General features: G+C 38.4%; 1 protein-coding gene and 2 non-coding genes across 6 annotated transcripts; all 3 read left to right on the plus strand.

Moving 5' to 3' along the window:
* Positions 1-15: 15 nt before the first annotated feature.
* Positions 16-27975, plus strand: NAP1L4 (nucleosome assembly protein 1 like 4). Of its 4 annotated transcripts, none has more exons than XM_056491858.1 (16): positions 47-228; positions 4035-4066; positions 5187-5248; positions 6723-6822; positions 7745-7886; positions 7994-8080; positions 9591-9710; positions 10275-10346; positions 13943-14082; positions 16030-16175; positions 18018-18040; positions 18653-18772; positions 19105-19134; positions 20303-20359; positions 21474-21511; positions 26698-26758. In XM_056491858.1, the coding sequence occupies exons 2-15, from the start codon at positions 4053-4055 to the stop codon at positions 21477-21479; spliced, it is 1119 nt and encodes a 372-aa protein (XP_056347833.1). In that variant the 5' UTR covers positions 47-228; positions 4035-4052; the 3' UTR covers positions 21480-21511; positions 26698-26758. The 4 variants fall into 4 exon arrangements, 3 of the variants coding, with proteins under 3 accessions (XP_056347832.1, XP_056347833.1, XP_056347831.1); XR_008840550.1 differs by having other exon boundaries at positions 129-232; positions 20282-20359; XM_056491857.1 differs by lacking the exon at positions 21474-21511 and having other exon boundaries at positions 16-228; positions 26698-27975.
* On the plus strand, positions 8280-8407 carry LOC130254572 (small nucleolar RNA SNORA54). Its single transcript, XR_008840761.1, has one exon. It is a non-coding gene; the product is annotated as a small nucleolar RNA SNORA54 (small nucleolar RNA).
* Positions 11512-11632, plus strand: LOC130254571 (small nucleolar RNA SNORA54). The gene has a single exon (XR_008840760.1). It is a non-coding gene; the product is annotated as a small nucleolar RNA SNORA54 (small nucleolar RNA).

The raw sequence follows: 27975 nt of genomic DNA on the forward strand, positions 1-27975 counted from the left end.
CCGCCCGCGCGCTCTGATTGGCCGAGCGCCGCACGGCGGACAGTCAACATGGCCCGCGTGCGGCGTGGCGGCCGCTGCGCCGCCGGGGCCAATCGGCGGCGCCCTTGCTGAGGGAGGGGCCCGCGCCCCGGCCAATAGGACGCGTCTTTGTTGGCGGCGGCGCTGCCCGAGCGAGGAGGTTGCGAGGAGCCCGGCGGCGCTGCGGCCTCTGCGGCGTGAGGGGCGCGGGTAGGTGAGGGCGGGCGGCACCGGGCTCTGGGCGCTGCGCCCCGGGCACCCGGCGGGGACAGCGGACGGGCCGAACCGGGCACCGCCACCGCGGCGCGGGATGAGGACTCCCTCTGGGCCCGCTCAGGGGTGGAGCGCGGCGGCGGCCGCAACCGCCCGGCGCGGAGGGGTTTGCGCCGGCCGGCCGCGGTTCCATTTTAAGGCCGGTTCGAGAAGTTGGGGCGCACGGAACGGTTCTGGCGTTGCTCCGTGCCTGGCGGCGGGTAACGCAGGGGTTCCGGCCGCATGTATGGCCGCGCTGGCTGGCAGCACGCCCGCCCTGTCCCCGCCCTCCCGGGGGAGCGGGGGAGGAGGAGGGCGGGAGGGCCGCTGGTGCTGAGCGCTGCCCCGGCGCTCTCACGCCGCCGTGCTCGGGGTGAGTTGAGGCCTCCGCCGCTTGGCTGCGGTGCGGTGCTTTCGCCTGACCTCAGCCACGGTGTTGTGTTCCCGCAGCGCGGCGGGAGGTTCGGGGAGCTCGCTTTTGCATTTCGGCTTCCTTGTCTCCCAGCTGAGGGCCTGTTTGAAATTTTCTCTGCTGCTGCGATTGTTTGCTACACACAATGCCAGACTCCCTGCAGTATCTGCTCACGACGCTTTAAAATATAAAGGTAGAGAAGAGAATGTGGGAATTATGATGAAACCAGAATCACTAGGCAGATTTTTATGAAGTCATCTTTAAACAAAACAGTGTTCCTTTAAGAAAACTTCGGAGGTGAGCCTAAGTATTCATGATGTCCGGGGCTTGTGGAACAGGTTAATAAGATTCTTCCTCAAAATAATTTTTCATGATCCTTTCTTGCTGTCCATACAGAAAGTATCCAGCTGCTTCGTTTGTGGCTTCCCACGGGGTTGCATGTCGGTGCCTCTGAAACGGAAGCTGTAACTTTCCCTTCTGATTTGTTGTAGTTACGAAAATCACTTAACAGCTGTGGGCAGGAGTCTTCCTGTGAGTTCAGGAGCCCTTCAGTTTCCTATTTTGTATTTTAGTTGTGTTTAGAAGATTTTTGCAAGGCAGAGAAAATTTATTCCATGTGCACATTTATTTATGAATACATCTTGCCTGTCTATAGATTTTTTTTTCCCTTGGATTTTCTGTCCTTCAGGATATTGTCCTTGTAATGAGCTTTTCTTATCCTGATGTGCGTTGAGTTTACAGTTTGCTGCTGTTTTAAGTGATTGATGGTGTGTGACGTTTGTGGCAGACAAAGTTGCAGCAGTAGCCTGCCTTTTGGGACAAGGGCTTTATCTGATCTCCAAAAGCTTCATCTGCATGAGTCATTTGAAAACAGGGAACTGCCCAGAAGAAATGAGGCACTAATTTGGCCTCTTAATGGTGGTGGCAGCAATAATAACGACGCCTTCTAGTGTTATTTCCTTGGATCTTGCTTGCTTTTTCATGTCTTCATTGCCTGTGAAGTTGCTTGGAAAGTAGTGAAGACAATGGACAGGAAAGCTCAGTGTTTTGATGCTGTTCTTTTTCAACTGGTGTGCACTTAACTTTATCTCTAAAATTACCTTTCTCTCCCCGCCACTGCCCTCACCAGCTTGTATCGAGCAGTTTTGTTGGTGACTCCGGCAGTGAAGTCAGTGCAAGGCAGCTGGGATGAAACTGGAAATCACAAGCTTTCATCTAAGAAAGTTGCATCTAATTATTTATTTATATACTTCTTTTTACTTTCCAGTTGCCTAAGGTGCAACTCTAGGGAGTGAAACAAGACTGGAAGTATGTATTTGCACCAGGGGATGGTGGCTTTTTTCTTCTTTTTTTTTTCGTTTTTGCTTGTTACTACTTGGTGAGTGGCTTTTGTCAGAACATGCCCAATTCATGTCTGATCCAGTGGAGATGAATTCATCTGAATTCATATGTTTCCAAACACACATGAGGGATCTTGTCTTCCCTCAGCAGGCTTGAGAAATACTTCCCTGCTGGAAATACAGCACAAACAGCTGAGGAGAAGAATTTTTATGTGGAGTAGAGTCTGTTCCATTAGCTTGGTTGCTGGGCCTAGGTTGGAAGCCACAAGTCTTTGAGGGTAATTTTTAAGTGATGCGAGTCTGCATTTTTAGTTGGCTACTGTTACCTCCTCTAATAGTGACTGGGATCATATAACTTGTTGGCTGAACTCTGATATTAGGTCAATTTGCAGTGTTTTACCTTTTTAATTGTATATTTTTTCCCCTGCCTTCTGTTGCCATGGAAGGAAAAATTAATTTAGGCTCCTTTATTTCTTTAGCTGTGAGATTGTAAAAATCTGTTTTGCTCTAGCAGGGAACCACCTGCTGGCATTGCCACTTTCTCTTGTTATGTTTAAGGCAAGAGGAAGTGTTTGGAAGTAAATCTGCCTGAGCTGGTGGAACACCTACTGTGCCAGAAGCCCCTTTGTTTTGTTCCTGGGCTTAACCTGTAGGGTGGGCTTCTAGGCTTATATGTGAGATGTAAACAACTTCTGTGGAATAATCTGAAGTACACTGTTAGTACTGTTGAAAACTAACAAAGCTTTTCAGCTCTGTTTGGAATGGTTGTGAAAGTGTTGCTTTTGCAGCTGAGAGCAGGATTCAGCATTTTCCAGATGGAAGAGTGCATGCAATCTCTGGGCTGCCGCTCAAGTTGGCATTAGCACTTAGGTTCTTCTTTGGTAGCCTCTGTTGGAAGCTGGGCCTCAGATCAGCCTGTTTGGCCTTCACAGAGTTGCAGAAATCAGACCTGTCAACTCTGATGAATGATTGAAGGTACTTTTTGTTCTGAATTTGACTCACAGACCGTCTGCTTTCATGAAAGCTTGGTAGTGAAAAATACCACCTGTGCTTCTCTATGGCAGGTGATGATTACTGGAATTTGTGATCAGCTTTTTAAAATGTGGGTAGAAAACCTCAATCTCTGTTACTGAAATACACGACCAGGCTTGGCTATTTCACCCCAAAAAAGAAAGAGCAGCAGAATGAGGAGAGCAAATTTAGATACTGGGGGCTGGGGTAACACTTGGTTCCAGTCATTGTTAATAAGGAGATTTTCATGTCTCTCTTTCCTCTTCATTTTTTGACTCCTGATAAATAAGGAGCAAATCTTTATACAGGAGATTCTGTCTTCCTAGCTACTGTCAAAACCCCTTCTCTTGGTAAATAATTTTCTCTCTTCAGTGTTCTTTTTATCAAGCAACAGTTCTAGGCACATTGTACAGCAGCAGAAGCAGCTACTCACAAAAATAACCCTGATTATACAGACAAGTGAAACATATTTTTCTGCTTGGGTGCTAAAAGAAAAAAGTCATTTGGAAGTTATTGTGTAATTCATTTGAACTTTAATTGGTTTTTGCTCAAGTATGCGATACAGGCAGAGATTTAAAAATTCATTGTTTACTATGATGCTGTCAAGGAGTTAGAAAAGAATGCATTTATGTTTTCTCTTTGGCTCATTTTTGATAGAATGCTGAGCAATTCTAGAAAATTGTGGCACTTACCTTCAGACTGAAGACCTATGATTGGGTAGAAATGCATTAGTACCTGGAGTATTTAACAGAAAAGATAAGTTCTAGGAGGGTTAAATCACTTGACAGATTTCAAAAACTGAACAAGTTTCAGTTTGAGTTGGGTATTGTGGTAGCTATTTAGTTTACAATGAGGGATTATGCATAATGGATTTTTTAGAAAAACCAGCAGTTGTTAATTTGTATTGAGGTTTTAAACAATGACCTGTTCTATTTTCATCTTCTGTTGAGGTAAACAAATTACTGTTCAAGTATTTTTAAACACTACATTTCAACTTGCAGGTGGATACAGGCACACAGATGGCAGATAACAGGTATGTTGGACTGTTTTCCTGAAATTAAATCAAGGTGGGTAGAGCCAACTGTATATCTGGTGTTCTGCAGGAGAGGTTTTTGGTTTTTTTAACCTCTCAAGAGTGGATTACCAGATTTGGATAAGAGTAAAATGGTAATATTTTTCTAAATGCTCTAAAGAACTGAAGAGCCTTAGTGTTTCTCTGATCTGTGTAATTTAAGCATTGCAAGAGGCACCTTTTTTTTTTTTTTTTCTAGTTGGAGTATTTTTTTAGCATACAGTATTTCTGTGGAACTGTTGCAAATCCACGTGTGCTGCTGCTCTTCTGAGGCTTGCAGTGCTGGATAAGCTGGTCTGTCCATACCTGATAATACCCATTTGCATATGTGATATCTCTTGTGGTTTTGTGTGTGAGTTAGGGTTAATTTCAGTAATATCCAGTGTGTGTTTTGTGACCTCTAAACTGGCAGGGAGCACAGGGAATACTGGCTGGCTGTTGACTCATGCTGGGCCCTCTCCTCCAGCACAGGAAGTGAGATGGAAGACATTGCAGCAGTGGAGGTGGGGAGGCCAGGGACATCTCTTTTAGAATAGGAGTGAATGTTTTTGTCAAAACAGCTTGTTAGGAAGTTGGAAACAAAGCTTTTATCTCTTGTTCATCTTCCTTTTGTACCTGCATCCTCTCTCATGTTTTTCTTCATCACTTATACTGAAAGTGTCTCCTATTTTCATTGTGAGTAATAACATTTTAATGTGCAGAGTGAATGGCCACATGATTCACAGACTGAATCCTACACATGAATGGCCAGCCATTCACTTAATGAGATGACTTTATCTGTCAAAGGTTTTTGTTTTGGGCTTGTTATGTTTTATTCTGAGGTTGGCTTGTTTGGGTTTTTTTGGTTTTTTTTTTTGGCCTTGCATTACTTTGCCTTTGCATCCTTTTCATCTGAGATCTAGTTTCATATCTAAACTTTGGAGTTTTCACAAGCTTGAAGGCATAAATATATCTTTAATTGGCATACTTATCTATAAAACATGTCTGTAGTAAACCAAAAATTCAGAATAACTTGTTCTTAAATGCTGACATTTGTGTAATTTGATGCTATTTTAATATGTTACCCTTTGAATTCTTTTAGTAAAACAGAAGATACTGCTTCAGATTCTCTGGAGGCTGCTAAAAATGCAAGCAACAAAAAAGGTGAGAAATACATAGTAGTAGGTGTTTTTACAGAAGTGGAATAAGCCTTTATAGTCAAAATTGAAGATGTGTTCACAGTTGAAAGCAAAGGAATAGGCTTAGGCTAACTGTTCACTTTCTGATGTTTTCCATATTTATTGCAGCCAGAACCAGAGTGAAGGCTGTATTTTTGTGTGTGTTGTGGCTGTGATGCTTTAGCATTGCCTGAAATGACCCACGAGACCATTGCAATAAGACCTGCCAAGAATGGCTTGTTACAACATCTATTCTCTGTCAGCATGATGATCAAAATGAGCAGCGCTGTTTGTATGCTAGTTCTTTACTGTCTTGCTTCTCAGAAAGTGCATCTTTACAATGTGTCTTGGAAAATTTTATTCTCCATTAGCATGGTCTGCAGATAACTGCTGAGTAGTGTTTTTCAAATTACTGTTTCTGTGTGCAGAAAAGCTGCAGTTCCATTGTTTCTCCAAATACTCAAATTTGTAAGTTATAGTGAAAAATGTTTCATATATGTAGTCACTGAATATTCTTTAGGTATCCCTTATTACCTTTTTTTTTTTTAAGAAATCTTTTTTGACTGGCAGTTGGAAATCACATGAGAATTGGTAGACACTGTTAAATAATTTTTAAAGTCAAGTTGAATTGAGAAAAAACAATAACAATATCCCAAATAAATAAGAAAAACAAAGCAACACAGAAACCCAAGCATGTAAAAGCTTCACCATTTTAGTGTGTGCTATGCAATTTGTTGGGTTTTTAATGTCTGGGGAAAAGAGCACTGAGAAAGAATGGAAAGATGTGAAAAACAAGTCTTCATACCATGACACCATGCATGGTTATCAGTAAGGGTTTTTAACACCTAACCAGAAGCATTTTAGGTCTGACCTTCTCTAAAAGTATTCTTCTGGGAAGTGTTTTGATAATTGAGGAATCTTACAGATTGTAAAATCATCTTTAGGTAAAAATAAGTAGTTGTCAGGGTCACTGTGCCATGCTGCTTATTGTACAGTTCACAGAATTGCAAGGGTTTTTCAGGAGTCAAACTAACTGGAAAACTATTATATTGGAAGTATAATTCAGTAGTTCTCCTCCTGAAAAATTATGTGTGGCTTTTAAGGTACAGCTAATACAGAAGGAGCATAGAGAAATTTCTGGTTTTGTACTTTCTTACATAAAGGGAAAACAGGAAATTTGCCTACGTTGTCAATGTGCTACTTGTTTGTGAAAGCAGCTGATAGATTTGCAAAGAGAAAAGTGCTTTTTCTATCATTATACAACTGATACTGAAATCTGGTCCTGAAGTAATTGTTTGTGTGAGTAGTAAAATATTATTTTCACACCTCAAATAACAGTGGTGTTATTTGAAGTGTGAAAATGGTGAGTATTTTTACTGTGACTGCTGTAAGACGCAGTATTAACAAAAGCACTATAAATCTATGGAAATTTGTTTAAAAGGGGTTTTCTGTCTTCATAGAAAAGCTGGCAGACCAAGTGATGCAAAATCCACAGGTCCTGGCAGCTCTTCAGGATCGTCTTGACAACGCACCACTCACTCCTTCAAGTTACATTGAAAAGTAAGTATTGGGCATGATAAAATTCTTGAAAGACTGAAAGCATAATAGAATATTATTACTGTGCAATTAAGGTAGGAAATTAGAATAAATGATTCACTAAGAAAAATGGTTTGCTTAACCTGTGATTCATAGTGTCTTACTTTTGGAAGGAAGAGTGAAGTTTTACTTTATGCAAACTTGCAAACAAAATTTTGTCCCGTTCAATATTTACTGTGGCCATTTATTGTCTTGGATAGAAATAACTCCCCGCCCCTCCTTTATTTCCTTCTGTGACCCTTACTCTGACATGGTATGTGCTACACTGGCTGATGATTTCTGTAAGATTACTATCTTGGATGTATTGGAAAGTTCAGAACCTGTATATTGCTAGTTTGAAGCTTAGTTTTATATTGACTGTAAAGTAGATTTAAATGGTGCCTTTAGTAAGTATTTACCCTTTTATTTCTTGACTGTAGACCTCTCTTTAGAGAACATGCATGTTCTGTAAAGAGATCTTTTTACATGATTGTATCTAAATGTTTAATAATTTAAAGTGCAGATGGGCAATGTGTGCTTTATGAGTATGACCCCATGAATCAAAGCTTTCTCCTGTAGAATGCACAGTTCTTATTTTTCATAGATGGATCAAAACAAATCTAGTCTCAAAGTTTAGGTGTAAACAAAGGTATTAATTTCAGATCTGTGAACTACACGGGGAGGGTAGTGGCCCCAGGGAATGGAACAGAAGATAACACCTTTGAGAACAACTTGGGTAGGAGAGGATTCTTTCAACTTTTTGAAATAGGTTTTGGGGAAACATGTATGATTGACATAAGCTGTTTATTTAAAAATTGTACGTAGTTATAAGCAACCTGCTTTTCAGTAATATGTGAAATAATGCTGAGGCAACTAACTTTTAACTTTAAATTATTTTGGTTTTTAGTTTTCCAAAAGCAGTGATAAGAAGAATTGATGCCTTGAAAAAGCTTCAGGTGAAATGTGCCCATATAGAAGCTAAATTCTATGAAGAGGTACATGACTTAGAGAGAAAATATGCAGCACTCTATCAACCTCTTTTTGATAAGGTGAGAAAATTATGTATATAATTTTTATTTCTTTGTTCCTGTCAGTTCTGGTTGTATATATGTAATTTTACATCTTCAATTACATTTTTGGTTTTTTTTTAACACAGAGAAGAGAGTTTATTAATGGGGAAGCCGAACCCACAGATGCAGAGTCAGAATGGCACAGTGAAAATGAGGATGAAGAAAAACTGGCTGTGAGTATAAGCTGGATCATCTACGATGGATATATCGGATTTTCAGAGTTAAATTATTGTTCTTGCTATTGAAAGAACTTTTGTGTCACTGATGTGTTCCTGTGATGAATACACTGTTATGTCCAGTGAAACCTTCTACACAATTAATTTAGCCTTTCTTCAAGTTTGTGACTTGTGGGAATTGAGGAGTTGCCTTTGTTGGCACTGTTCGTAACCTGTTAACAGCACCTTCCTGCTAATGGGTTCCATTCCAGTGCTACATGAAACCCTAAGATAATAAAGGACTGGTTGGTTCTCTTCCTGTCCCCATTATTTTAGGGGACATCATTAGCTTTGATTTTCATAAATACAGGTGAGACACTTGTCACAGTCATAAAGCAGAACCAAGCTAACAAAATGTCTGCTTGGCTGATGGATTCTTACTTGTCTATTGAGTAGGAGCTGTCTAGATCTAGGAGGTATAATATAGTCTGTGGGCTGCCTGTTACTTTTTCAGCATCATTCCTGGAAATGTGTGCTTAGGCTTTGTCTCAGCAAAGTGACCTACTTAGGAAACTCTTTTTGCCATTCTGTCAGGTTTTCTTTGCATTTCTTAGCCTGATTTCTACTAGGTTTTTTTTTTTTTAATGCTGTTCTGTATTCAAAGTGAATTGTTTTCTTTGTTTTTACTGATCTCCTGAGATTTAGCATGGCACAGTGCTCTGTGTGCATGATCAAAAAAATGTTCCTTAGGCTCTGTGTACATACAGCATTGACGGGCCATATTCCAGACAATAAAATCAGAAATATGTCTAGATGGGAAATAAATTGTAGCTTCTTATTCTTGGTTCGTCATAACCCAAGCAACTGCCAAAAGCATCTTAAATATCTGCTGCTATCTAGTGGTGTAAAATGAAAGGTGCAGCTAATTAAGACTGAATTTCCAGGGTTATTTAGGATTGAGAAATTACTTCCTCATTCTTCTCTTTTATAACATTTGACATCAGTTATGTGGAGGACATCCTGTTTCCTAAAACAGTAGTAATTAGAGGCAGCATAATAATGAAAAATACCTATAAAAAAACAACTTTACAAGTACTCTACAAAATGGAGAAGCTAAAGCAGCATTTCAGAGGGCAAAGTTAAATTTTAAATTCTTAGATGAAATGCTATAGGTGGCTAATGGAACTGCAGAAAGGAAACCAATAGAAAAATAGAAATGCATTTATATTTCCTTATAGAAAGTGTTTTAATTATTTCTATTTGTCACATCAGTGAAGCAGACACTTGGCCTATTTAGTCTTCATACAGAGTTTCAAATGAATTCAAAATAAGTCTGAATTGTTTATATGTCAGTTGTGTAAATAAACCTTGTATCTCAACTTCATCTGCAGAGGAAAAAAAAGTTGATTTCAAGTGTTCCTTAAACACAGCTTCAGAGATGGCATTTGTTTTGTACTTCTATCTGTTTATTAGATATACTTAGAAGTCATAATTTAATTTCTCAGCTGTTTCTGTATTTCTTTCCCAGGGAGAGCTGAAAAATGCAGTGGTAATAGATGAAAAAGCAGAAGAGACAAATGTCAAAGGAATTCCAGACTTCTGGTTTACTATCTTTAGGAATGTAGATATGCTAAGTGAATTAGTACAAGTAAGTTTCTACTCTGAAATGAGCAACTCCTGTTGTGTTAAGTGAATTACTGCTTTTCACATTAATAGTCAATCCTTGTAGAGTATAAGTCAATCCTTTGGTGTGAGACACCAAATCTTTTAGTCTTTGGAATCCCTGATGATGCTTGAAATGATGGACAAGCATTTTAGTTTAATCCATAAAGGATTATTTTTGCAAGATTATAAGAACACCTGTGGATTGGCTGAATTCATGTTAAATAGCTTAGGTAGTTATGCCTGCGCTTGTATTAATTGCTTTTAATGCTGTTAAAGAAGAATTCTCTGGTATGTGTCTTCTGTGAATCTCCCTGGTAATAAATACCCTGAAGGAGGTTACTGTATCTTCAGTAATACATCCTAGCAGCTTTGTTTACTGAAGATGAGCCCTAAAATGACTGAGAATTTGCAACTATGATTAAGAAATTTAGATCCAGATCTTTACTTTAGCTGAAATTGTTGAATTAGTTACAAGGTTTGCTTCTTAAGGAGAGACTGTTTTTCCAAATATTGCCTGCTGAATTGGATTTTACTTTTTTCTGCTTAGGAATATGATGAACCTATCTTGAAACATCTGCAGGATATTAAAGTTAAGTTTTCTGAACCAGGACAGCCTATGGTGAGTTTTCTCTGCTTCTTTCTCATGAAGTATGTGGTAATGAAGTGAGCAGCATTCCAAAATATTAATTCAGCTCTCTTTGGCTGTAGTGTTTGTGGGGAAAGTTTCTTCCTAAGCTATTCTTTTCATACTTTGCCTATGAAAGATTTATCTTCAGCTTTCCTAACTCTTTCCTCTTTCATGCTAAGCCTGGACAGCTCTGACATTACTGTAGTATCTAGATTAAAATTTTGTCTAGTTTTTGCTTTCTTTTTATCTCTCAAATTCAAATGTAGCTGCTCTTAGTAATACAATTACATGGCTGCTTTTGATTTGAAAATGAGTTTTGGGGAAAATTCTGGATAGCAAATATTTTATCAAAAGAGATGTGACTTGATAATACTAATCAAAAGATTATAGATACTGTGCCTGTTGAAAAGTACAGAAAATATATTAGTATTATAAAAGTGTATCTCATGAGTGGTTTTTTAAAGTACTACTTCTTTTTCTTATTTTTGGAAATATTTTCTTGTTGAAGTTTGATGTACAAAAACAGATACTGTGTTTGTTGAAAAGAAGTTGTTCTGCTCCTTATTCAGTTTATGGAGACTATACCTTGAACTCCCATTTGAAGGGAAGGCAGGGAGAAGGATGGAATTTGAGCCTACACATACTTTCTTTAGATTTTGTCATTCTGGCTTTATGATTTGTATTTTTTTTGTTTTCCCTTATGGAGTAATAGTCTTTTGATAATGACTGAAATAAATGCAAGACAAGCAGCATTGAAGATTCACATAAGAAAGATGGGAGGACTTTCTCAGAAGAGCTTTTAATGGTTAATAGCAAGTTGGTTTTGAGTTTTGTTTTTTATTCCTTATTGTCTTTTTTCTGCTTGTACTGAAACACTCAAGCTGATAATACGCAAGGAAGAAGTATGGCAGAGAAAAACTGAGAATTAAGTTTCTAAAATTGATGGAGCTTAGAGAGAGAGTATGAGTTTTATGAAGAAATGTTGATATGAATTGTCTAAGCACAAAGTAAGGTGTTCCAAGAAGTTGGCTTTAGCTTGAAGCATATCTATTCAGTGGCAATTGAATGAGATGGGAATAGGGTTTTTTTTGCCTACATCATTTTTATGTTTTCATTCAGCTTTGTTTTATAATTTCAACACTAGATTTGTCTGGTCTTGCACTGTTCGTAACCTTTTGACAGCATTTTTCTGTAAATAGGTTCCATTCCAGTGCTACAGTAAATCCAATAATGGAAGGCTGACAGACTCCATGTCCCTTCTGTATTTGGAGACAAAGGATGTGCTCCTAACTGCTTATGTGAAACCTGTTCTGCAGCTGTGTGTGACTGTCTTATCTGCAATTCTTTGTTGAAAATTGGTGCAGCAGTGGTAGCTTTGTACGTATGAACTTCACACAACCAGTGTGTCATAGATGCACTAGTTCTGTTGGGGATTAGGTTTTGCTGGTGAAGGAATACATGATAATTAGGATTTACTGTTGACTCTAAACAATTAATCATAGTTATGGCACTCCAAAAGTGGATTTACCTGATGACTGCAGTTAAAGTGCTTCAAAGTCCTGTCTGTTATGGCCTGCACATAGAAACTTCTATCTGTGTGAAGCATAAGTGATCCATTACTATTTGCTTTTACTTATTTATAACCATATGGATAAATAAGTATTATTTGTATGTACATGTATTTTATAATTTCTATTTACGTACTTATTTGGACATCAGGATGCTTAGCTAGCATATTCAGATCTGGATGATGCATCTAGGTATAACTTAAGTATCTTAAAAAGAGATATCCAAATAAAGAGTGTTGGAAAGGTTATTACAACACTTTAAATATTATGTGGAGCTTGAAGCTTCTTGTCTCCTAATTAGCAGGTATACAATGAAATGCTGTGTGCAAATATTTTTGTCTTGCTAGCCCTTGGGATCCTGCATGCTAAGTAGTGCCACTGGTTGGTTATTTATAGCCCCAGTGATGGTTTATGGGATTATTTGGGTATGAGTGTTCGTCACTGGTTGTGGATAAGCTAAGTTCGTAACTCTTCCCTTGAGCACATTTGACAGAGAGAGATTAGCCTTAGCTGAAGACAGCCTCCAAACCATGCAGCTGTCTTGAGTTGCTTTAAAGGGAAGTAAAGCTGACCTAGGCAATGTGAAGTTAACACAGATATTCCAGTGTACTGCTAAGTCCCACTGGCTTCCTATCCTTAAACAGGGGGCATGGGGGTTGGGAAGGCTGCTGTTGCCGTTGGTCTCCACTCCTTGACTACTCTCTTAGCAGGTATGAGTCATGTGAGGAGATTCATGGGGTCTTAGGAAGATTAGGGGCCTTTGGGCGATGAGTGAGGGATAAATATCTGTGATGAACAGGCTGTTGTCCTGAGTTATTTATCTTGTCTGCACCTCAATAGCTTTGAAAAAGAGGATGGTAAGGCAGACTTGGTGATAACATTCAGTTTTCTGGCCTGAGTCTAAAGAATTCCTGGGGGAAGTATATTCAGGGTTGGTCTTTTGACAGTTAAGTAATCTGTTTTGTATGCAGATTAGGGCTAATTCATAAGGCATATTACTGGGAGAGTAAATAAAACACTTAGGCAACTGTTGCACATGCTGTGGCTGGGCAGTGGTTTTGGAAGCTTTGGCTTTCAGTCCTTCTGTTGTGCTGAACTGACCTGCAGACTTTCTCTCCCTTCAAGCCACTAAATCAATGTTGCCAAAAACCTTTTTCCTTTATTGTTTCTCCTGTTCCATGACAGCTTGATTTCTGGTGTATTTTAAAAAGTTCATGGTTGATCCTGAGTGCAAAGTGTGTATATATAGTAGCATTGTGCAAGCAGTTTACAGATCTGAAAATTGATGCATCATGGATGCTGTGGTTTTCTGTAACTGGAGCCTTTTGTTCTCCATGTAAGAAACTGAATCTCTGCAAACAATTTTTGGGTGCCAGAGGAGGTTCAGACATAACCAGAAACACCTTCTTCAGGCTGTAAAGCTGCTGAGACATGTTGGTTGTAGGATTCAGTTCATGAAGTCAGTGTTCTTTTGCAGGATTTTCTATTACAAAATGGAAAAAACTGCTCTGGCTCCTGGGGGAGTGTGCTATTTAAATAGACTCCTGCAATCTAAATTGTGCTTTAATTGGAAATAAAGTCTGATTCTCTTAAGATCATGATATTGATCAGACTTGGGGGAGCAATAGAACCACATGGTGGTGTTCTAATGTTAAAATTACTTCAGAATAACAACTTCATCCCTAGTACAAGAATGATGAGAGGCTTCCATAGGAAATTAAGAACTTTCTGAAAGTACTTATTTCTAAGGTTGCTTTTAAAACAGCAGTTCTGTATCTGAAGGTGAATGAAACGTACTAATTACCTGTTTATAATTTGAGTCTAAGCCAAGGTTGTTGTAGCTACTTGAACATTTGAAATTCGTTGATATGCATAATTTCTTGTTTCTGCTGTAGTTTGAAATATGGTTGCCATCAAATTACAATTTTTCTTTTGTATTTTCAGAGTTTGATTAATGATAATTTTGCTGATGCACTATTTAATAGATGAAAGTTAATGGTAACATAAAATTTCTTTCAGTCTTTCTCACTAGAGTTCCACTTCGGGCCCAATGACTACTTTTCTAATTCAGTCCTGACAAAAACATACAAGATGAAGTCTGAGCCAGACAAGACAGATCCCTTTTCATTTGAAGGACCTGAAATAGTTGATTGTGAGGGGTAAGGAAAACAGAAATTCAAAAAAGCTTCTGAAGTGAAAATGTTTTGGGGGTTTTTTTTGTTGTTTTTTTTGTTTTGGTTTTTTTTTTTTTTTTTTTTTGTTTGTTTATTTGGTTTTTTTTTTGTGTTTTTTTTTTTTTTTGCATACCATGATAATGATTAGTAAACATAAATTTGTTACTTCAAAACTGATTATGATGATGGTGATGTTAGTCTAGCATGCAGAAGTAACAGATGCAAAGATGGAGATATACTTTGAAATTGTGTACATTTTAAATTGAGCACCATTAGAATGTAATAGGCCTCGAATGGAGGTAGCAAATTTCTTGCTTCCAGATAACTGGGTAAATTATTTTGAGTCGTTACTTCTCACAGACTGCCTCCCTCCTCAGTCTGGTGAGTAGCCTTGGACTCTCTTGGATTCTTGTAATCTCCTCAGCAGTTTTTATTCCAGCAGGAATTGGTTTATTATTATCAGGCAGGAATAGGTCATATGTATCGTGTTCTTTCAGCCGTTTTTTGAGGCTGGAGCATAAAGGCCATGCAGTTTGATCCTGGCAGCTGTGGCTAATGCACCAATTTTTTAAAATTCTATTGTTTTTGCAAAACATGTTCAGAAACAGCTGTGGATGGTAAATTTTCATGTCTGTTCTGGAAGTCTGTTGAGTTGTACACCACATTAGAGTGTTTTTGGGGTCAAAGAATCATTACATCTAATCTAACCCTTTCTCTTCGCATCCATGATCTCTGCTCTGTAACCAAATTCCAGTGCCACACTGGAGCAAAGCTGACACAAATGAAAAATGGCTTTTTTACCCTATTTTTCTTTGCATCTAAGTATTTTTTTCTGTTGGTGATTATTTGGTTTTTAGTTTCTTTTCTCTACCCCTTCAAGGGCATGTTTTGGTGGTTTGGTTTTTGGAGTTTTCTAAGTTTTCTGAGGGCATGCTGACAACCCCAAAGCCTCTTTCAGTGCTACCTGTTGCCTTTTGAATCCAGCATTCACCTGCAGTGAGGCAATGCCTTCTTGGATGTTTAGTGGAAGTTGTGCCTAAGTAACAGGGTACTCCATTTTGAAGAAAACTTTAGTTCATTACAACAAATTACTTTCTGTTTGAGTATTACAAAGGAATGCTTTCCTGGATTGCTGCCTTTTCCAAACTTCGATTTCAGTTGATTTTTCCTGAGGAAGGTGTTAGATGTGGTACAAGTAGAGCAGGAAAACACGTATGTGCTTATTATACAAGTTAAGCATAAAACTCGTGACTTTGACGATCTGTCTATAGGACAAAATATTTTTAGGGCATTTAAGGGTTACTGTGACACCTTTATTTCCATTATGGGAGAATTAGCTGTGTTTGTCCCTGAGCAGCTTTGGAAAAACTTGTTTGAATGGAGAGAGACTTTTCATTGAGTGTCAGTTTGTACAGCAGCAGCATGGAACTGAAAATTAGGCTCTCTTCAGCTTGATGTGCTTGGCTGCCAAGTCAATCTGAGCGCTGCTCTTTGGAGAGCTCAAACACCCCTCTCCCTGGCCACTCTTTGGACATGCATTTTTAGGGTAAATGGACACTGCCTTGACCTGTAAAGGATGTGATGTATTATTTTCTAACAGTCTGCCTGGTGAGATGTTTTCAGGAATAGCTTAATCCTGTCCTTGGTTACAGAAGTCCAGTTGTTGGGCCAGAGGTATTGAATTGTGGGTGGAGTGGTGGCAGTGGTTACTCTGCCAAGACAAACTTGTATAGCATTGTCATTTAGGGAAATATTTGACCTGTCCAACATACACATCATCTCTAGGACTATGATCCACTTCATATATCATCAAGCAGCTTTATCTAGAGAGTGATAAGCCATCTTGGCCTTGAGCTTGCTGCTCTGCTGCTCAGTTCCTTCTTTTTCCTGGTGCCTTTTGTTAAAACGCTGTTTCTCACCCGCTGTCTCCAGGTGTACCATCGACTGGAAGAAAGGAAAAAATGTTACAGTTAAAACAATCAAGAAGAAACAGAAACACAAGGGCCGAGGCACAGTTCGGACAATTACTAAACAAGTACCTAACGATTCATTTTTTAACTTCTTCAGCCCAATAAAGGGTAAGTTTGGAAATTAAGAATTTAGGATCCTTGAAATATGTTTATATGTATATATATATTTGTTTTTTATGTGACTTAAACATTCAAACTATTTATACTGTTGCATTGTGAAGTGCTTATTAGAGGAAGATTGCAAACATCTTGCTCATCCAAACAGATGATTTTATTCTGATGTTATTCTGTAGAATTTGATCAATAGGTGTGCAGTGCAAACAGGATTTGTAGTATGGAAAGAGTCTCTTGTAGACTCTCTAAAAGAAGTGAACATGTTTTGCCACAGGATGGCTCCATGCATCAGTTTGTTTCTAACATGCAAGAGGAATGTGTTCCATTGTTGGTCAAGCTGCAGCATGGCGGTTTCATTGAAACCTCTGTCAAGTGACAGAATTTTCTGTAGTTTCTTCTGTGATGGATTAGTGATCCCTGATACTCTATACATAATTGTCTCATTTTCCTAGTCTAATGTTAGATGTGTACTCACATACTAAACAATTTAGATGGATTCCAAAACCATTATTTTTTTCGTGGTACATTTTTCACTGTTGTCTTCTGCAAATATAGATGAGGGAAGTAGTTTATTTTGTGGACTAAAGGGGTCCTACAGGAAAGGTGGTGAGGACTGTTTGCAAGGGCATGTAGTGACAGGATATGGGCATGGCATTATGCCAAAAGAGGACAGGTTTAGGTTAGATATTAGGAAGAAATTCTTGACCATGGAAGTGGTGAGACACTGGAGCAGTTTGGGACATCCATAACTTCTCTGGGCATTCTTGGATGTGTTCAAGGCCAGACTGGATGGGGTTTTCAGCAACCTGATCTTGTGAGAGATGTCCTGCCCACAGCAGAGGGGTTGAAACATTGTGATCTTTAAGGTCCCTTCCAGCCTAAGCTATTAAGTGTACTGAACAAAATGGTTCTTGATTCTGTTGTGGGCTATTATAACCTACCTGTCCCTCCTAATTACCACTGCAGATCCCCATGTATGTAGGTTAAGAATCATGGGATGTGCATTTCCAAAGATGAGGGTGGTTTGGTACAGAAATGTCGTTTAATTTTTGTTGCTACTTTGAGGCAAGGATGGAGATTTTATCTGCTGTTGGTGTTATGTTGTTCTTTTAAGTACTCAAAGGGTACACTTTGGAATTAGCTGTATAAGATAAGACACTGACATCTGCTGGCTGTGGATACTTGCATTTTCAGCTTGAGAACTGAGCCAAATGGTCACTTTCACAGTAGATCATAATAGTGCAGAGAAGAGAAATACATTTTGATTTGTGTTGGAGTTTTTTGCATTGATTTGGTGTTTTTTGTTGTTGGTTAGTTGCTTGGGTTTTTCTTTAAACAAGCAAAACACCCACCCTGTTCCATGCTGGTTACAGTACTTCTGTAACCAAGCCTCTTCTCCACAATGCTTTTCAGATTCATGTCAAAATGTTCATCTATTTAGTTCCAATTGTTTTGGGGGAGGGGAGATGATTTGTAGTGCTCCAGCTAAATGAAGTTACTGTAATTACAGCATTAATAAAGAAACCAAATTCGTTCATCCACATGTCGCTGAACCCATCTTTCTAGAAAGAGTATTTCCTTTGTCAAAAATCTTTGACTTCCAAATGGCAGCTTTGATGCTTTAACTACAACAAGTGAAATTCTTTTAAGTATGGTTTCTGTAGATTTAACTTAATACTAATCTGAATTGTCATAATTTTAATAGTTACCTTGTGAAGCCTTTATAACCTGTGTTTTCTATGAGAAGGTCTTTATACTGTGTTGTGTCATCTTGAATACCGAGATGGATGAGACCATACAAGCATTTCTTAAATTTGTTGTCTTTTCTTTTTGCAGTATCTGGTGATGGAGAGTCATTGGTAAGTTTTTTGAAATGGCACAATTGCTTTTTGCCACATCCTTTTTACCAAGTCACTGTACAGTGACTATAGGGTTCTTTTATCAAGTATTGTGTATTTTTATTGTTATATTTGCTTTTGACAAAGCTGGGTTTCACCTTGATAAAGTGAAAGATACTGTCAGCTTCTCCAAGTAATCCATTGACAGTTCACTGTTTCACCGCTTGCTGATCCAAGGCATCTGTTGGGAAGGTCATTATTTTCCCTGTCCATTCAGCAGTGCCATGGCTGGTACCTGACTTCTTTAAAAATCAGTCTAGAGCATTCTGAACAGTTCTTCAATGTCAGATGCCAGAGCCAGCCAACTCTATATGAGCTTTTTAATAAATGGGCCTCAGCAGGACACTAACCTGTGTGTAGAAAGTAGAAAGCTTGTGCAGAAAATTTGAATTCTGCAATTCTAGATTTGGGTTTTATTTTTACAAAATTAAGTATACTGAAAGTATCTGTGACCTGAAGGTTGGTGATGACAGTGTGATGTTTTCCCAAATGCATTACTTTGAAATATTTTCATCTGCTTCTGTGTAGCACATCACTTTTGCAGTAGAAAACTCAAACTGACTTGTCTTACAGGATGAAGACTCAGAATTCACCTTAGCAGCAGATTTTGAAATTGGACACTTTTTCCGTGAAAGGATAGTCCCTCGTGCTGTGCTGTATTTCACTGGGGAAGCTATAGAGGATGATGATAATGTATGTATGCAATTAGCATTTTATTTATTAGTCAGCACATAGAAACATTCTTCTCCTTTTCTAATTAGATTAGGGTGAAGTATTAATTACATGACAATAACAAAAAAAAAAAAAAAAAAAAAAAAAAAAAAAAAAAAAAAAAAAAAAAACCTGAAGGAGATTCCTGCTGCTTAGGGATAGGAAAGGGTCATTCAACTTGCTATAAGTTGTTAATCTGCTTCTGGAAGGGCCTTAGTTTCAATTATAGTATTTGAATATGCTTACATCTATTACTGCAGAAGTTTTTATGGAAATACTAGCAGAGCTAATTAAAACTTGGGTTTATTTTTCAGTTTGAAGATGATGAAGAAGGTGAAGAGGAGGTGAGATGCACACTGTATTTTTTATGGATTACTGATTGCCAGTTCCATTCCCCGTGCAGGAATAATTGTATATGGAGTAGAAAACAGTTGTTCCTAAATGCTCTTGTGCATGGTACTTCTTTCCAAAAGAGTTCAGCATTCATGACTTGCAAAACTGCCTGATTTTTCCTTTTTGTAGAAGTACTTTCTGCAAGAGCATATTTTTTGTCTGGTATTCTGAAAGCTGTTTTCTATCAAGAGTCAAAAATGAAAGACAAGGGTTTTTTTTCTGTAGAGTGCTGCATGATAAATAATCTGTTCCTTAGGTGGTGGTGCAGTTCAGCTGTCAGCTTTTAGTTTTCATAAGCTTGAAGACTTATCAAATGTGAAGTAAAAAAGGGGCATAAATAATTTAGACTGGCTCTGGTCTATTTCCAGTAATGTTGTATGAACACACACCATGAAAGGCTTTGCACAAAACCATTAAATGTTACTGTTACCACACTTAAATGAACTAATATCCTTTACATTTTTTGCTTTACTGCTTTTACTGTGTGGTTCTTGCTGATTTATCAAAGATGCTGATCCCTGACTGTTGTCAGCTTCAGCATAGCAGAGTACATCAGAGGTTATCAAGCTGATGATCTGATGTGAGCTGGCAGCCTTCAGCAGTCTCTTTTCTTTGTGTTGAGTGACTAAACATTTTCATATTTTTTTAAGCTGGGCATTGGTAGAAGTGTGTATGTGTATTTTTAGTCGGTTTCCAGTGCCAGATGTTATCACTTGGATGTAGTTGTGTGTAAAATTGAGTGCAAAAACCCTTCACAGGAATGCTGTCCATAGTAAGCTAAAAGAACAAAATCAGGCATGTATACCTATTACCAGAACTAAAATTCTAAATAATTTTTTAGGTAGAAGTTAAAAAATCGGTGTGGGACTGCAGCAGCAGCATACGTAGGAAGGTTGCCTTAAGCCGTACTGAGACCTTTATATCATATTTTAAAGATTTTGCATTTAAAGCTTGGAAGATGCTGAGTTCTTTTAAATCAGCCCAGTGCTGACATGTGAAACACTCTGGAATACAGATAATAATAATAATTTAATTTGCTACTTTGCTTTTTGTCCATTACAAAAAGTTGCACTTTTAACCTGTTTTAATTTCTGTTAGTTTATCTCTATTTTGTCATAGGAGTTGGAGGGGGAAGAGGAGGGAGAAGAGGAGGAAGATGCAGAGAGTGATCCCAAGGTAAGGACTTTTGTGTGCTTAGTCATAAAACATGTTATAATCACGAGCAGTGTAGCTAAGGGCATGATAGTTTGTGAAAAGATCAATCAGAAAAACACCCTAGCTTCTAACTGCAATGTTTTCATTATCTTCAGCTCTCATATTGCTCTTAAAAGAGAAGTTAATGTTTCCACCAGTTGAGACAATGCAGTTTTTGACTTCCAGCATGCACTAAAACTGTGTGCCTTTGCTTCTTAATGGCATCTCTGTGTAATGCTGATATAGTTTTCCTTTAGAAAGGTCATATTCAGATGTTCTTTGGCTGGACTTCAATATAGAAGTAGTCTGACAAATCTCAACTAGCTTGTTTGTTTATTTTCTTTTCCTTAGAATTGTTCTTTATCGTTGTCCTGATGGCTGCAGGTTAGACTCTACATGTCTGTACTTGGTTAGAAATAAAAAAAAAAATCCTCAACTTTGAATTTTAAACTTTATGATACCTGACTTAAAATTCAGCCTTGAAGGGTTAGTGTTCCTTCTGACAGGTATTTTTCAGTTCTTCAGTAATGGTAAATGCTTATATTTAATAAAGCTGGGACAGTGATGACAGACTTGTGTTCATGTAGTTCTGAAAACATCAGCTTTCAATTTTTTATAAAGACAGATGAAGAAGTGAAAGGCATGCAAAACTGCTTGATCTTTGGATAAAAGTTCTAACAGCAGCTTGACATGTCACTCGTCTGGTATAGTTTTATACATCATCATATCATTAGTAAATAGTTTTTGTCACTATCAAGAGCCCAGTTTGTTTTTCTTTAATGAGAAATTCTGTATTCTAAAGTCTGTCTTGTACAAAGATCAATCAAACCAGGTTAGATTGGTAAAAATCAGTATTCTGACTGCTCTGTAGGATTCAGATGCAGTGGTGTTCTGTAATGGGAAAAAGTTGGACAGCTGAGAAACAATGTTGGTTCTGCATCAACATATGTTTGTGTGAAGTATCCTTCTAGAGGATTTGGTAGGGAAAATAAAGCTGAAGTTATCTTGGAAGGTTATGGTTGTTGCCTCCTGTATTATTTTGTACATTTCACTTTTCATCCATGCTGACCGTTCCTTTCAATTTTTTCCCATTTAGGTGTAATATAAGTCTGTTATTCATTCATACATTTCTAGGTAAGGTGGAATTCCATTCATACCTAACTTCCAAGAGTCCCATTTGTAGTCATGCAATGTGATTTGTTTTCTAGGGTTTTCTGTTTTGTTTTGTGCTTTTTTTTTTTTTTTTTCTTTGTATGGGGAAAAGAAGTGGGGGAATGGTGACTTCAGAGTTTAAGTTTTATTAGTAAAAAATAGAAAGAAATGGGTGTAGAGATGAGTGCCTTTAAATCATATAATTAGAGTAGATTTTTCAGAATGACTCTGTCTTCCTGGCACACTTTCTGCTTTGCCTCTGTAGCAATCAAACTGTATTTCGTATACACATGATAAAAGACACTGAGATTGGTCAGACTTTATTTTTCCTTGCTTCTGGTTTGATGTTGCATCTCTTTACTGTTTCTAATGCACTTGCAAATTATTTCTTAAATATCTTCTCTTCCTAAACTCTTGTAAGTCATCAGCTTACTTAGTATGCCTTTTCCATCATCTTATTTATGCTGCCTGACAAAGGCAAGCAGTCACTCTTAGAAGCCTTTTCTTGATTTCCTATGATTCTGCACAGGTATTGTTCTTCTGCTCATCTGTCTCTCTATTTAAAAGAAGAAAGAAAAAGTTCCTTCTGTTATTACTGTCATCTTTCACCTTTCTTCCCATTCCTCACTGAGAACAATGCCTGCAACAGCCTCCATACTTCTTCCCCACCCTGTATTTTAGGCTCGTGTCTTTTTATTTTAATTATTTAGAAGAAGCTGTAATACTTTCAGCTCATTCCCCCTGCATAGATAATGCCCTTCCTTGCTTTTGTTAAACTCAAAAATGGAGCTGTGCTTTTGAGTTGTTTTTTGGTGCCTCAGTCTCGTGCACTGGTGGTTCACCTGCAGTAGTAGAACATCTGTTTGTCACAGTGGCTTGTGTGTTAGCCTGCTGCAGTCTGTTACACAGCTGTGTTCCCTTCCTACAGTTAAAAATGTCAGCCACTGAGTCATTTTTTTCAAGTCAACTTGGAATTTTTTTTTTTTTTTGGCACTGATGCCCCAATCCTGTCCTGTTTTCCATTCTTTCTCCTGCTCTTTTCTCCTCCTCTTTTTCTCTGTTCCTTTCCTTTCTTTGCCTTCCAGTTCCCACCCCCTGCTGTTCTTATCTAGAATAGTTTTCTTTTTCATGTACACAAGAATAATTGGTCTGTTTTCCTTTCAAATCCAGTTTCTCCTTTTCAGTCATTTCCATATTACCTCCTTTATTGTTGTTGTACATTTGCTGCACGTCAACACTTTCTGCTTTGTAAACTTTTCCTCCTTCCTTCCTGTGAGTTTTAAGTACATTTGAGCTGTTCAGATACAACCAGATCATTATCATCTCTTGCACAAAGCACTTTTGCCATATAAGTTGTGGCTTTGGAAGACTGAGCAGTCAGATGATTGAAAGTAGTTCAGAAGTTGTTAGAAAACTGGATAATGTAGCTGGTTTTGTCTAGTGTATTTTTCTGTGTGCTTGCATGTCCCATTCTTTAACTGGCTTTATTTCACTATGCTGAGGCTGTGCTTGAATTGAGAAGTAGCTGACAGGGAGTGCAGAGTGCTGGTTTAAATCATGAGCAAAAGAGCTGCTGTGTGTGAGACTGCATGGGCTTCAAGATCCTGTGTCTTCTGAGTTCCAGTGGCAGGACCTGTCAGCAGCAAATTCATTTCTAGAACCAGTTGTGCAAGGAGGCAGTTTGGGTTAGGGTTGCTTACTTAACTCCAGCTAGCTCTGGGTTTGCATTCAGATATCCTTGCCTTTTCTCATTCAGTAACAGAATAGGAAATAAAGATGAGATTCAGCTTTAGATCCCGTAATTGGGCTATTCCACTGAAGATGTTTCAGAAAGACTTTCTACCTTCTCCACTGGAAAGGACATCAGATGTAGTACCTGCTGCCTGCTGTGATACTGCTGTTGGCAGCAGAGTTCTTGGGGAGTCAGATGAGATCTTGATGATCTGTCTGTTCCTGCACAGCTACCTTAGCAGATGGGAAGCTTCCCAAAAAGTGAATTGGAAAAGTAAGGAGATAAAGACTTGATTGCTGTTTGAATCGCCTAGGAACGTATCTTGCCTAGGGTGTTTAAACACTGAAGACTAACAGAAATTCAGTGTTTCCTTCAGGACCTTTTTGAAAAAACAAAAATGCTAAAATAAATGGAAATTTTGGGCTTATGTCCCCATCGTCTAGGGTGGATGGGCAGATGTGGGGTTTGTGTAGGAACATCATGAACATCAGGCATACTTTGTTCTCTGTTTTAGATCTATGCTCTTGCAAATTTTAGATGCAGTTTTTAATTCTGAAGAAGTGATGTAGTAATCAGCAGCAGTAAACAAAAAGCTATATATTGCTCTTCGTTAACAGAAGAGAAAAAATAGGTGCGAGTCTCACGCAGCTTGGTCGTATCCATTGAAACAGCATCTCAAACTGAAATTAAAGGCCCAGAGCAGTTTTAACTTCTTGCACAGATGAAATACTTTAAAGATACAAAAAATCTTAAATCCTACCAATTTTAAGATTAACTTAAATCTGCTTATGGTTACTGTAAAGAATCTGGTTTACAACCAGAATTCTTGTCTCTGTAGCCCTGGTAGTGATCTTGAGTGCATGTGTTTACTGCTAAATTTATTTTTAAATAAGATGTAATTCCCCTTATCTTTGCCAGTTCAAGTCTCTCTGGCATTTGTTGCCTGGCCAATGCACTTCACTACCTTTCTAAGATATCATGGGAAGTTAATTTAGGGAAATGGAGCATGAAGGGAAACCTTGCCAGGATGGGCTGATAAATGGCACAGGGGCTAAGGCAGATCAGCGGTAGTGGTTGGCTGACCCAGTGTCAGCAAGTCTGGGCTCTGCAGGAAGAGCAGGCTCAGGCTTTAAAGCCCAGCCTGAGGGAGTGTGGATGTCAGCTCTCCATCAGGAGCCAGTGAAGGCCAGAGATGAGTTTCAATGTGCATGTGCCTGCTGGAGCAGCTGTAACTGGAAGGGAATTGTGGTCTTTTTGTGCTGGTGCTCTCTGGGATTAGGCTGTGAGATGCTTTGCATGAGGCTGAGAGTAGCTGAAGGCAGTGTGGAGCTCACACGCTGGCTTCCTCACCAAGGGCAGTGCTGTGTTAAAGTGGTGGGAGAACATGGATTATGTTGGAGTCTGGATCTGAAATACTGCCTTGATGCTTAGGGCCTGCTTAAACATTTTGTGTATATGGCCAACACGGATACACCCTTGAGTGTAACATAAAAATAGCAGTATTTGTCTCAAAATCCTCCAGCAGCTGACTCAGATCCGGTAACCCCTCAAACTGTGTTTGTTGGTTTTTTGTCTGAGACCAGTAATCAACACTGAAAGGTCCTTTAAAAAGAACTTTGTGATCTCTGTGACTCAGTTTTTACAGGATAAACAGTTACATGCACTAAATATGATTTAAGTGTTTACAGAAATAAGGAAAAGATAATGAGGTTTATTAGAAAATAAAACAAGTGTTTTGGTCGATCGTTAAAATCTGGCGGAAATTATTGCAGTGGTCAAGTTAAGTGTGTCTTGATCTAAATATAACAGGTGACTAGGAAGGAAGGAAGGAGGGAGATGGAAAGATTTTTTAAAGTACATTTTAAATAGCAGGTTTGTTATTTTATCATGGCTCTTATCCAGAATGCAAAGAGGAGAGGAAGTGAGGCTGCCTGCACACCATATTCAAATACCAAGCAGTTAAAAGAATACAAACCTTTAGAAAACTTCAGATAAAAATGCTGCTGGTTTTTGCCTGCCCCTCAAAAAAAGGAATGGCATGCAATGCACTACCAGTGGCAATTAAATTTTAATTTAAGAGCAGGAATGTTAATTTTGTGTTCTGTGTAAACATATCCCTTTTTCTGTATTTAGTCCCCGATCAGTGCAATTTAATTCACATCAGTGTTATTTGAAACTTCAGGCAGATGAGAGAGAACAAAGTTAAAGTTAGCCAGATGTGCTGGGTGAGGAATACCACAAGGAGGAAGTCTGAAAGGTCTCTGACACATCTGTGCATTTGGCTCTAATGCTGAATTGCAGTGGGAGTGATAGTGACCACTCTGACTGTAAAGACAGGTTTGGTGAGGAACAGAACAGCAGCCTGAATTTAGTGCAGATTATCAAGGGCAAAACTTCATGATAAGGAAATTTAAACTAGTTGCACTTACTTGTCCCCGCTAGAGGCGAAAGACTTTAGTTGTCTTAGCTCTTGATTACTTGATGTGTACTGAACTTGGCATGGATACATTTTTTAATAACACATAAACCTCTTCTTTAGGATAGTAAATAGGAAACATTTTACTCAGCATCAGTGATGTTCAGGGTGTTGTGTTTTATACCTGTATTTTTCTTTACTGGACTGCAGCAGGTTTCTGTGACTGCTGCTTGTGTAATAAAGTATATTAAGAATGGTAAGGGAAGAAGCAAAGTGGAAATTCACTGAATAAATTCTCCTGCTTTCTAAGAATGTTGTTTTACAATGGAAAGAAAGCAAGAAGTGCAGTGTAAACCTGAAGTTCTTAGCTGTTTGAGTGCTTGTTCTCATTCCCAAATGCACTTCCTTTTGCCAGAGGGGAAGTTGTTTAACTGCCTAATGAAGGTGTTTCTACTTTTACATATTCAGATTAACATATGGACTTCTTGCCCGGTGTTAAAATGTTGAATTGTTACCTGCTGGTGATGCAGAACCTAGAAGAAATCAACACATTAATTACATTTTTATCACCTTAGCAGAAAGGGCAAGGCTCCTAAGGAAAAACTCAGGCGTGCTGCAGAATAAGCAGCCTGCCTTCCTCTCTCCTCAGAGCTGGAGGAGGTGGCAGTTTATTGTTAAAATAGTTTAATAGGCTGGAAATCAAATAAAGCCTCTGGTTGAGGGGAGTAGGTGGTGATTTGCTTTCTTACTTGAGTGAACCTTGGCCTGCAGGATGCAGTGTTAACAGCACAGAAATAGATAAATTATGGGGTACCAAGCAGCTGGGGGCAAGGCAAAACCCAATAAATGTGGTGACTCTGTTGTTTCTTTATGATGTAGCTTGAGTAGCATTTTTGTACATGCTAGCAATACCTAGTTAATTCAGAACTACATAGCCAGTTTCTCTGTATTTGTTGAAGTGTTCTCTTTTATGCCAGTTTGATTTTTAACTGTTTATTTTCTCTTTTTCACTTCATGCAGAAAGAGTCCAGCCAACCTGCTGAATGCAAACAACAGTAATAAGGAAATACCACTTGGAAGTGATATTTGAACAACTTGTAACAAATAGTTGGATACTTGGCCTGCAGTTCAGGATATTCTATCGCTGCAGCACAATCTTATTAACAATGCTTAAAATTAATTTGTTTTAAAATGCATGATTTTCACTAACTTTATTGCTTAACATGTACAGTGGCAACTTCAATGCATTTGGGAAATATGAGGTTTAAATAAAGCACACTCTACAGCCGTTGGTACACTGTAGCTAAGTATGTCAATAGGCCTTTAGAGCCTTCTGCCCTATGCATAGGGGAGTAGTCCAGACTACCATGTATGTGAGGATTATCCATTTTCTTGCTCAACATTGAAAATTGTGGAATAGCAATGTGCTGAGAAGCTAAAGTAAATGGATTACATGTATGGTAGCTGAAACAGATAGAGCAATATGACTTTTTTGCTAGTTCCCTCCCCCCTTTTTTAATGTTTCTCGCAATCTACAAATTGAACTAGTGCTTGAGCAGTTTTAAATGTCATATTTATTATCTCAGTACAACCAGTTGAGTTGAAGTAATTTTACTTCATTGAAGAGGGTGTCATATTTGAGACTTAGTTGTTCATCTTACTATTTATTTATTCATGTTTGTAAGTACTTTAACAGAATTAGTGCTTTCTAATAGTTTTTAATATACTTGAAAAATCTTCTTTTGCATACAATATGGATACTTGTAAAACAAGTAATTCAAAGTGGTCTCAATGTAGTAGTATAGACAGAAGAAGCAAACTCACATCAAAATGACAACTCTTCTGGATGAAGATCAAAATGCAAAGGCCAAACTGTTGCTGTTGGTGGAAGTGGGTTGCAGCCAAAGAACCAGACAATTTCCAGTAGTCTTACTGCTTAGTGTCCAGCATGAAAGGACCTTTCACTATGAACACAGAAATTTATCAAAATGAATCAGTTCAATAAATCTGAAGTTTGGGTGTCTTACTTGCAACACTGAAATTATTCCATTCCACAGTTTTTCTTTAAAGTTCTGAAGTCTTCAAAACTACCTTTTGTTGTTGTGTGGCACTTAAGGTACACGTTTCTAGTTTCAGCATCCATTAGCAACCTCTGGCAGCAGTTGAATAGCAGCTGTATCAACACTGTGACCAGGCATGTAGAGTGCTCCAGCCTTACCTTACACATTTGTAACTTAATACGGTGTTTTCAATTTGTACAGAATAGATAGAATATTCTATTAAAGTTGTGAAACATGA

This window comes from Oenanthe melanoleuca, chromosome 5 (assembly GCF_029582105.1).
Source record: "Oenanthe melanoleuca isolate GR-GAL-2019-014 chromosome 5, OMel1.0, whole genome shotgun sequence".
NCBI classification, from domain to species: Eukaryota; Metazoa; Chordata; class Aves; order Passeriformes; family Muscicapidae; genus Oenanthe; species Oenanthe melanoleuca.